This window comes from Cebus imitator, unplaced genomic scaffold, assembly GCF_001604975.1.
Source record: "Cebus imitator isolate Cc_AM_T3 unplaced genomic scaffold, Cebus_imitator-1.0 Scaffold339, whole genome shotgun sequence".
NCBI lineage: Eukaryota > Metazoa > Chordata > Mammalia > Primates > Cebidae > Cebus > Cebus imitator.
In genome coordinates this window covers 1,135,817-1,146,504 of record NW_016107654.1, presented here as the reverse complement: position 1 = coordinate 1,146,504, position 10,688 = coordinate 1,135,817, and the positions used below count along the sequence as shown (strand labels likewise).

The 10,688-nt window shown below is 57.3% G+C and overlaps 2 protein-coding genes across 2 annotated transcripts in view; one reads left to right on the top strand and one right to left on the bottom strand.

Moving 5' to 3' along the window:
- The window catches only part of C8G (complement C8 gamma chain), a 618,926-nt gene that overhangs the window by 108,540 nt on the left and 499,698 nt on the right, over nt 1-10,688 (top strand). The window lies entirely within an intron of this gene.
- SAPCD2 (suppressor APC domain containing 2) overlaps nt 9,181-10,688 on the bottom strand; it is an 8,175-nt gene continuing 6,667 nt past the window's right edge. The window contains exons 3-6 of the mRNA XM_017505560.2: nt 10,344-10,490; nt 9,906-10,013; nt 9,691-9,807; nt 9,181-9,574 (exon numbers count right to left, since the gene is read on the bottom strand). Of these exons, the coding sequence (XP_017361049.2) occupies nt 9,446-9,574; nt 9,691-9,807; nt 9,906-10,013; nt 10,344-10,490 (501 nt within the window). The 3' untranslated portion in view covers nt 9,181-9,445. The remainder of the gene's footprint in view (nt 9,575-9,690; nt 9,808-9,905; nt 10,014-10,343; nt 10,491-10,688) is intronic.

The following is a 10,688-nucleotide window of genomic DNA, read 5'->3' as shown; positions in this document are numbered from 1 at the left end:
GGGGTTTCACCGTGTTGACCAGGATGGTCTCGATCTCTTGACCTCGTGATCCACCCGCCTCGGCCTCCCAAAGTGCTGGGATTACAGGCTTGAGCCACCACGCCCGGCCCCTTTTTTTTTTTTTTAAACAGAGTCTCTCTCTGTCGCTCAGGCTGGAGTTCAGTGGCGCGATCCCGGCTCACTGCAACCTCTGTCTCCCGGGTTCAAGCGAGTCTCCTGCCTCAGCCTTCCAAGTAGCTCAGGTTACAGGCAGAGAGGTTCAGGGAGAACCCCTGGGAGGGTCCTCAGAGCCTCAGCACAGGCCACAACCACGCCTGACTAATTTTGTATTTTTAGTAGAGACAAGGTTTCACCATGTTGGCCAGGCTAGTGTCAAACTCCTGACCTCAGGTGATGCCTCGGCCTTCCAAAGTGCTGGGATTCCAGGCGTGAGCCACAGCGCCCGGCCACACATGTGCAGTCTTGTGAGCACTTCTCTGTCCCACAACAGAGTTGCTGGTTGTAATTCGAGTGTGTGTTCAGCTTCTTTAGCAAGTGCCAAGTTATTTTCTGAATGATGGCTCCAGCTCCGCCGTGAGCGTGACGGCTTTGGCTGCTCCACGTCTTCAGCATCTGGTGTTGTGCAGCGTTGGGATTTCAGGGAAGCTGCTGAGGGCGAAATGGTGTCTCATTGCGACTTTAATATGCATTTCCCCTGTTCCCAACGAGAGGGGGCGTCTCGTGGTGCCTCCGGCGAAGCCACGCTCCACGGCTCCCGCCCACTGGCTGGGGATGCTTGCCTTGCCCCCGCTGACTTGCAGACGCCCTTGTGTCCCGAACCCGGTCCTGCGGCCGTTAAATCGTGAAGGTTCTCGTTGCTCCTCTGAGGTTACGTCTGAGTAATCTGCTATGAGATCATCAAGATACTCTCCCCGCGTGCTTCCTGAAGGCGTTCTGGTTTTGCTGATCACAGCTTCGATCCTCCTGGAGGTGGTGTTTGTGTGCAGGACGTGAGGAGAGGCTCTGCCTCACCTTTTCCCATGTGCGGAACCAGCTGTCCCAGCGCCAGTTGTCACATGGCCTCCCGTGCAGCGTCTGCGCAGCGTCCCCCCCACCCAGGCCGGCTGCAGCACAGGGCTCTGTGTGGGGTCTCTCTTCATTAGCCGAGCACCCTCCGCCACTCAGGCCCCCTCCCCAGAGCCTTCGAGCATGGCTTGACCTCCGGGAAGAGGGACCACGCCTTCAGTCTGTTCCTCCACGGGGCTGTTCTGTGTCCTTTGCTTGACCACGGAAATTTCATGCCATTTTCATTTATCTTTTGAGACGGATTCTCGCTCTATTGCCCAGGCTGGAGTGCGGTGGTGTGATCTTGGCTCACTGCAACCTCTGCAATTCTCTTCAAGCCATTATCCTGCCTCAGCCTCCCAAGTAGCTGGGACTACAGGCGCACGCCACCACACCCGGTTAATTTTTGTATTTTTAGTAGAGACAGCTTTGCCATATTAGTCAGGCTGGTCTTGAACTCCTGACTTCAGGTTATCCACAAACCCGCCTCAGCCTCCCAAAGTGCCAGGATTACAGGCATGAGCCACTGTGCCCAGCCCCATGGAAATTTTAGAACCAGCTTCTCCCGTCTCCTTTTATTTTACTTTATTTGATGGATTGATTGATTGATTGATTTTGAGACAGACTCTTACTCTTACTCTGGAGTGCAGTGGCGCAATCTCAGCTCACTACAACCTCTGCCTCCTGGGTTCAGGTGATTCTCCTTCTCAGCCTCCCGAGTAGCTGGGACTACAGGCGTGAGCCACCACACCCAGCTAATTTTTGTATTTTTAGTAGAGACGGAGTTTCACCATGTTGGCCAGGCTGATCTCGAACTCCTGACCTCAAGTGATCCACCTGCCTTGGCCTCCTGAAGTGCTGGGATGACAGGTGTGAGCCACCAAACCCAGCCGCCTGTCTCCTTTTATTAGAGATGGGGGCCTCACTATGTTGCCCAGGCTGGTCTTGAATTCCTAGCTGCAAGCAATCCTCCTGCCTCAGCCTCCTGAGTAGCTGGGAACTGATCTTTATGGTTTATTTGAATAAACACTGAAATTGATCCTCCTAGTCTTAAAACTTGAGAAAGTGACATTTGTCCTATTTGAGTTCCTTTCTCAGGAAACGAACCATCAGGGCTCGCAGATAGAACGGAAGAGCTAAAACTCACCCATCACAGTATCTGGACAATGAGAAGCCAGGCCCCCCGCCCCCCCAACCCCCGTCAAGATTGCCTGACCAACCACCAGCTTCCTGTTGCCCAGCGCCTTCCTCAGCTGCCCTAACTCCTGTTTTCTCGCACCTCCTTATGTTGCTTCCCCGCTCTGTAAACCCCTGACGTTAGTGAGTCGGGGAGACGCATTAGAGACAGGGCGTCCCTCTCCGTGGCTGCAGCCGGATGAAAGCTTTTTCCCTGTCACTTCTTGTCTCAGCGATTGGCTTTCTCTGCAGCGAGGAGCAGGACCTGGACTGAACCCCTGGCGTGCTGGTCACAGTCTCCCCCTCCCTGCACCCCGGCCTCTTCCCTGTAAGTAGGTAACAGGTCTTTGGTTTTCTTGCTGCAGCGACGGGGTCTTGCTCTGTTGCGCAGCCTGGACTGCAGCGGTGCAGCCAGAGCTCACCGTAGCCTCCAGCTCTTGGCCTCAAGTGAGCCTCCTGCCTCCGCCTCTCCAGTAGCTAGGCCTACAGGTCCATGGCCGGCTCCTCTTTGGTTTTTCTTGGTTTTTGTTTTAGACAAGGTCTTGCCGTGTCTCCCAGGCTGGAGTACTGTGGCTCACTCTCAGCTCACTGCAGCCTCTACCGCCCCGGCTCAAGCGATTCTTGTGCTTCAGCCTCCCGAGTAGCTGGGACTACAGGCAGCTGCCCCCACGCCCAGCTCATTTTTGCATTTTCAGTAGCGATGGGGGTTCCCCATGTCAGCCGGGCTGGTCATAAACTCCTGGCCTCAAGTGATCTGCCCTCCTTGGCCTCCCAAAATGCTGGGATTACAGGTGTGAGCCGCTGCACCCAGCCTCCTCTTTGGTTTTGGTGATGGCCTGACCTGTAATCCCAGCACTCTGGAGTAGCTGGGATTCGGGCGGACACCACCGTGCAGGCTTCTGTGGTACTATTTCAATTTCTTTGGTGGTGATAGCGCTAGCTGGGTTTTCTGTTTCTTCTTGAGCCAATTTTGTGTTTTTTCTCATTTCTTTTTTGTGTTTTGAGATTTGTTATTCTTTTTAGACACAGGGTCTCACTCTGTTGCCCAGGCTGAAGGGCCGTGGTGCGATCACGGCTCACGGCACCCCCCGTCTGCTGAGCTCAAGTGATCCTCCCACCTCAGCCTCCCGAGTAGGTGGGACCACAGGTGTACATCACACGCACATCGATCTTTAAAATTTTTGTAGAGACGGGGTATCCCGCCGGGCGCGGTGGCTCATGCCTATAATCCTAGCACTTTGGGAGGCTGAGGTGGGTGGATCACCTGAGGTCAGGAGTTCAAGACCAGCCTGGCCATCATGGTGAAAACCCATCTTTAAATAAAAAATAAAAAAAATAAAATAAAAAAAAAAAGAGTTGGGGTCTGCCTGTGTTGCCCAGGCTGGTTCCAAACACCTGGGCTCAAGCAGTCCTCCCACTTCAGCCTCCCAAAGTGCTGGGATTACAGGCATAAACATCCCATGTGGCCGATTTTGCTTTTTTGTAGGAAGTTACCCACTCCAACTGAATTGCCATAATCTCATTTAAAATATCCTCTTAGAGTCAGCTAGCTTCTGCAGCACGTGTGGCCGCCTCCCTCTGTTTTATTCCTGGAGACTTACCTCTTTTTTCTCGATGGATCCGGCCCGATGTTTTGTGTATGTTTTCTCAACCAAGTTTCTGTCATGTTTGTTTCCTATTTTACTAAATTTACTTTTTTTATGAAAGAGGAAAACCTATTTTGTTTTTTCTTTTGTTTTGAGACAAGGTCTTTCCCTGTCATCCAGGCAGGAGTGCAGTGGTGGAGTCTTGGCTCACGGCAGCCTCAGCCTCCCTGGTTCAAGCGATTCTCCTGCCTCGGCCTCCTGAGTCGCTGGGACTACAGGCACCCGCCACCACACCCGACTGATTTTTGTATTTTTAGTAGAGATGGGGTTTCACCTTGTTGGTCAGGCTGGTCTCAAACTCCTGACCACGTGATCCACCTGCGTCAGCCTCCCAAACTGCTGGTGTCACAGGCGTGAACCACCATGCCCAGCTGTTTCTTTCTTTTCTTTTTGAGATGGAGTTTTGCCCTTGTTCCTCAGGTTGGAGTGCAATGGCATGATCTCGGCTCACTGCAACCTCCGCCTCCTGGGTTGAAGTGATTCTCCTGTCTCAGCCTCCTGAGTTGCTGGGATTACAGGCATGCACCACGACACCCGGCTAATTTTGCATTTTTTGTAGACACGGGGTTTTGCTATGTTGCTCAGGCTGGTCTCCAACTCCTGACCTCAGGTGATCCACCCGCCTCGGCCTCCCAAAGTGCTGGGATTACAGGCGTGTGCCACTGTGCCCAGTTGTTTGTTTTGTTTTGAGAGGGAGTCTTGCTCTGTCATCCAGGCTGGAGTGCAGTGGCATGATCTCCACTCACTGCAACCTCCGCCTCCCAGGTTCAAGCAATTCTCCTGCCTCAGCCTCCCGAGTAGCTGGGACTACAGGTGTGCGCCACCATGCCTGGCTTAGAGACGGGGTTTCACCGTGTTAGCCAGGATGGTCTCGATCTCCTGACCTCATGATCCACCCAGCTCGGCCTCCCAAAGTGCTGGGATTACGGGTGGCTCCCTCTCGCCTTCATCCACAGCCCACTGCCCCTCATTCCCATTCCCATGTCCTCTCTCTCTGCGCTGTGCTCTGGATGATAGTTTCCTAAACTCTTTCTTTTTTTTTTTTTTTTTTTTTAATAAAGATGGGGTTTCACCATGATGGCCAGGCTAGTCTTGAACTCCTGACCTCAGGTGATCCACCCACTTTGGCTCCCAAAGTGCCAGGATTACAAGCGTCAGCCACCGCACCCAGCCTCCTAAACTCTCAATTCTCTCTTTTTTTTTTTTAAGAGATGGGGTCTTGCTTTGTTACCCAGGCTGGCTGGAGTGCAGTGGCACAATCATAGCTCACTGCAGCCTCAACCTCCTGGGCTCACGTGATGCTCCCCAGGGGCTGGGACCGCAGGTGCACCAGTGTGGGAAGAAAGTCGCCCAGGTGCCAAGGCAGGAGACTGAAGGCACAATCTGTCCCAGAATAATAAATAACTGATTACTTTTAGCAGTGATACCAAATGTGTTTAGAAACAATCATAATTACATAATGAATCTTATTAAATTGGTATTATTTATTATTAATCTTTGCTTTAGTATTATAGCACAGCATAGAAACAACCAGGTGAAATCTAATTAGGAACCGAAGGGACATCTTGAGAAGCGATCATGAGACAAGAGAGAGCCTTGCGCCTGTTTCTCAGCAGGCAGGACTTGCGGCGGTGCCAGCGCCTGGGAAGGCGCCCGTTACGTAGCAGTTTCTTAGCAGGCCGTGAAGGGGAGTTTCCCTTTCACTGGGGAGTTCAGAGAACATGCTGCTCTACTCGGCTCTTGAGGAAGGCCTGACACTAGCCAGGCCGGCTGCAGACATCCAGGGGCTTAAACACCTGTCCGTGGTGCTCCGACGGTCACCATCCTTGTCCACTTTCAGGTTCCGCTTTCCCACCTGGCTCTCTTTTTAAGTTCTTAGAAGTGGTGAGAAGTCAGAGTAGGGGAACCCTAAAAGCCTTTAACCTTTCTGATGAGTGTGTAGAAAAATGCTGACATATGTGCCGCTCTCCCTGGCAGCAGCCCCCTGAGAGGGGCCCTGTACCGTAAGCACGTGATTGACGTGACCCTGTCAATCACGCCAGATGGGTCACTCTCCGGCCCTGCCCCTGCCTTGTATACAATAAATGTCAGCGTGTCCAGGCATTCGGGGCCACTGCTGGACTCTGCCCCTTGGTGGCAGTGGTCCCCCAACCCCGCTGAATTCCTCTCCTCTCTCTGTGTCTTGTGTCTTTCTTTCCTGTGATCTATCGTGTCCGCACACAAAAGAGCACCCACTAGACTCTGCAGGGCTGGACCCTGTACACTAATTCCCCCACCTTTTTTTTTTTTTGAAAAGACAGGGTCTTGCCACATTGCCCCAGCTGGCCACAAACTCCTGGGCTCAAGCCATCCTCCCACCTCAGCCTCCCAAAGTGCTGGGATTACAGGCGTGAGCCATTGCACCTGGCTTTTTTTTTTCCTTTTTTTTGAGACAGTCTCACTCTGTCCCCAAGGCTGAACTGCAGTGGTGAGATCTTGGCTCACTGCAACCTCTGCCTCCTGGGTTCAAGCAATTCTCCTGCCTCAGCCTCCCCAGTAGTTGGGATTATAGATGCCCAACACCACACCCAGCTAATTTTTTTATTTTAGTAGAGACGGGGTTTCGCCAGGTTGTCCAGGCTGGTCTCAATCTCCTGACCTTGTGATCTGCCCACCTCAGCCTCCCGAAGTGCTGGGATTACAGGCGTGAGCTGCCACACCCAGCAAGATCATGCTTTTTATGGAGTAAGAAACTATAAATACCATTCCTTGTTCGTATTTCCAGAAACCTCTTTTATTTCTGTAGATATATAAAACACTGTTACTTTATATTCTCTGATATTCCAGCATCTGTGTCTAGAACCTATCTGTTGCTTCTGCTGGGTCTCAGCGTACTCTTTCCTTGAAGTGTTTATGAATTTTTAAAACTGGATATCTCATTTTCTTTTCTTTTTTTTTTTTGTACAGATGGGGTCTCTCACTATGTTACCCAGGCTGGTCTCTAACTCCTGGCCTCAAGTGCCAGAATTCCAGGTGTGAGCCACGGTGCCCGGCCGAGATGTCCCTTTTCCGTGGAACTTGGCCAACACGAAATCCTGAGGCCTGGTGTGGTTGTGTTCCTCTGGGGCAGATTCTCAGCCAGGGCACTTCTGCCCCCAGGGACACATTTTGATACCCTGAGACGTTTGTGGGCGACACAACTGTGTGTACACACGCGTGGATGATCCTGCACATGTTACTGGCACCTCGTGGACACAGGCCAGGGATGCTGCTCACACCCTGGACGGAGACTGACTCACCAGCGTCACCAGGGCGGGCTCCAGGCAGGGTCTTCGTGTGCCTCTGCCAGCCGCCTGGACCCTGCCGGCAGGGGCCACTTTCCCTTCTCAGCGCGTGGCCTGTCGGAACACACACTAGCCTGATTTCAAGCTGTAAACCTGAAGGACCTATTTTTCTTCACCTTGCATGGAACCCCAAGGCTGAGAGGCAGTTTTTCCGGAGGTGCCAGCCTGTCTCACATTTCTGCTTTAGCTTCGGGGTCCAGCTCTCTGTGGGCGGTCTCCTGATGAGGTCACCCTGGGACAGACATGGTTGGGTCTCCTGCTTCCAGTCCTGTAAGGACGCCAGGATCCCCCAGGGCATGGCAGGCACCCTCAAAGACAGACGTGGGGAGGCCACGGCGGGCACACCCCAGCCTGCTGCTGATGGGGGGAGGGGCTTCTCTCTGCTGCTGCTGGCTCACCCACTGTGCAGCAGTCCACCTGGTGCTGGGGATGGGGGCACAGGCCTTTGGGAACCTCTGCCTTTCCGGCCCAGGAGGTCCAGGCCTGGCACCCTCATGTCCCCTGGAAAGCCCACTCCCATCCTCAGACGAGGAGGGCAGCTGCACGCTGGGTTGGCTTGGGCCTGTCTTGGGACACCCCTGGCAGGCTGGGTGCAGGGGGGAGGTGGCTCCGTGGGGTTGCTGTGGGCAGGTGAATGTGGAGCTGGGTTCCAGAAGGGAGTTGTTGCACTGCCTGCCTGGACCCCTCCTCTGGGACAGTGCACCAAAGTACCCTGGACATGAGGGGTCCCTGCGCCCCACACACACTGACCCTGTACCGGGGTCCCTGCAGCCCCCACACACACCCTGCACCGGGGTCCCTGCAACCCCCACACACTGACCCTGCACCGGGGTCCCTGCAACCCCCACACACTGACCCTGCACCGGGGTCCCTGCAACCCCCACACACTGACCCTGCACCGGGGTCCCTGCAACCCCCACACACTGACCCTGCACCGGGGTCCCTGCAACCCCCACACACTGACCCTGTACCGGGGTCCCTGCAACCCCCACACACTGACCCTGCACCGGGGTCCCTGCAACCCCCACACACTGACCCTGCACCGGGGTCCCTGCAACCCCCACACACTGACCCTGTACCGGGGTCCCTGCGCCCCACACACACACTGACCCTGCACTGGGGTCCCTGTGCCCCACACACACTGACACTGTACCGGGGTCCCTGTGCCCCCCGCACCTGACTCCACATTGGGGGCCCTGGGCTGCGGAACCTGCCCATGACGTTGCCGTGCCCCTGGCTCTGGTGGCACTGGGTCCCCCACCAGTGACTACCGCAGCACCTGCGGAACTGGGCCGGGGCAGGGCGTGACACCCAAGGGGACCTGCCCCAGCCTCCTCCTGTACTCTGGGGCTTCTCCTTTTCCTTGGCTGAGGGAAGTGGCCTCTCCCTGCTGAAACCTGGGGTCAGGCTAGGCCTGGGAGGAAAGGGGGGTAAGCAGGACCCCAGACCTCAGTAGTCCTGAGTGGGGGGGACAGGCTCTGCCTGCAATGTGCCTGGGAGCTGTCTGGGGGCCCAGGCTGACCCCACTCCTGGGGACACGGCCCTCCTGGGGAGCCAGGCTCACAGGGTGTTCTGTGGGACTCCACGCGGGGCAGGGTCCTGGCTGGGGTGAGGAAGGCCACACCCGGGGTCTGCACACGCAGCCCAAGTTCTCGCCCGCCCAGCTCCCCGATCCGCTCAACCAGAGTTCCTCAGCCTTGGCCAGGACCTGAAGTCCGACCGCCGTCCCTGGGGCTCCCCTGCCAGGAGGGCACCCCCGCCTAGGGGCCACGCCACCCCCCCCCATTGCTCCGTCCCAGCCACAGCCACCCTGTCCTGCGCCCACGCTGACGGAGCGAAGCTGCCCTGGGACCCGCATCGGAGCCGCCAGCCCCCTCTGCTGGCCGCTGTCGGAAGTGCAGCGCCCCTCCCCGGAGACGGACGGGGCGGCACCGTGGGAAACGCAGCGGCCAGAGATCTGGTGGCTCGTGGAGGGGTCCCCCACGGTCCACTGGCAGCGGCAGGCCTCGCTGCGAGCTATGCAGACTCAAGAGAGCCCCAGCCCATGTCAGCGCCAGGAGCCAAAACAAAGGGCTCAGTGCCAGGCTGGGGCAGGCCTGGCGAGCCCGGATGGCAAGGCGGGCAGGAAGGCGCCCACGCGGGGACTGTGCCTGGGCCTGCCGCGGTCTCCAGCCAGAGACCGTGGGTGCGACGGGGCGCCTGCCCTGGAAGGGCTGAGTGCCAGGCCAGCCCCGGGGCCTGCTCGCCCCACACGGGCTAGATGAAGGTGGAGTCCAGAGTCCCCCCGTCCTGCTGGCTCAGGGCCCGGGCCTCGAACAGCTGCTTAATGAGCGCCGACTTCTCCTGCTCCAGCTGCGTGATGCGCTCACTCTTCTCCGTCACCTCCTGGGCAGGTACGCTGTTGGTCAAGGCCTGCGGGGCCTCACCCCCACCGCCATGCCCCTCCCGGCTGCCTTACCTGGGTGAGGAGTCCCCACCCACACCCCTCCCGGCTGCCTTACCTGGGTGAGGAGTCGGTTTTGCTCTTTCAGCATGAGGATGGTCTGCTGCTGCCAGCCCGGGGACGAGCTGGACGGCAGGGCAGGGCAGGGGGGCCCGGAGGAGGACGTGGGCAGGGCCTGCAGGAAGGCAGGATTAGGCAGGCCAGGACGAGGTCCGGGGAGCATTAACCTGGCCTGGGCCCCAGCGTGGGCGTGGGGGTTTGGGGCACACTCACCTGGCTGGCACAAGCTGCAGCCAGCAGCTCTCCCAGGCACCGGGCCACCTCCTGTACCTTGGGCAGGAGCCGCCCCAGTGGGCGGGGGCTCTCTGCAGCCCCAAAGTCCTGGGGAGAAAGCAGAGGACAAGTGGTCAGAGAGGAGGGCCAGCCAGGGCCAGCACGGTGCCTTGATGGGGATCCCCACAGGTGCTCTCCTGGCCCCCAATGCTGCTGAGAGCCTAGATGGGTCCCAGGGGCGTTGCTGAGGTGGAAGCTGTGCCCAGGGCACCTTGGCCCCTAGGAGTGGGGCAGCACCAGGGGAGGAAAAGGATGTCCCAGCTCCCTGGGTGGAACTGACAGCCACGGTGTCCTGGAATGGGGCAGCTGTAACAGGGGTGCCTGGGGCTAGCTGGGGTCCCGTGTGTGGGGACCTGGGGCCGGGGCGATGGCACTCACGGCGCTGGCTCTGCTCTGGCCCAGGCGGCGCTGACGCTCCTGCACTCGCTGCAGCTGCTGCTGGTACCAGTCGCGGCCCCGCGCCATCATCTCCAGACCCTGCAGCAGCACCTCCTTCTCCTGCTCCAGCTCCTTCATCTGCTTCAGCTGCAACCCGTGCATTTACATGGCGTGCCCAGATCCCGAGAGCACGCACACGTCCCCGAAGGCACGTATACCGAGCACGTATACACCCCTCCTCCCCCAGAGCACGCACACGTCCCCGAAGGCACGTATACCGAGCACGTATACCCGCCCCCCCCAGAGCACGCACACGTCCCCGAAGGCACGTATACCGAGCACGTA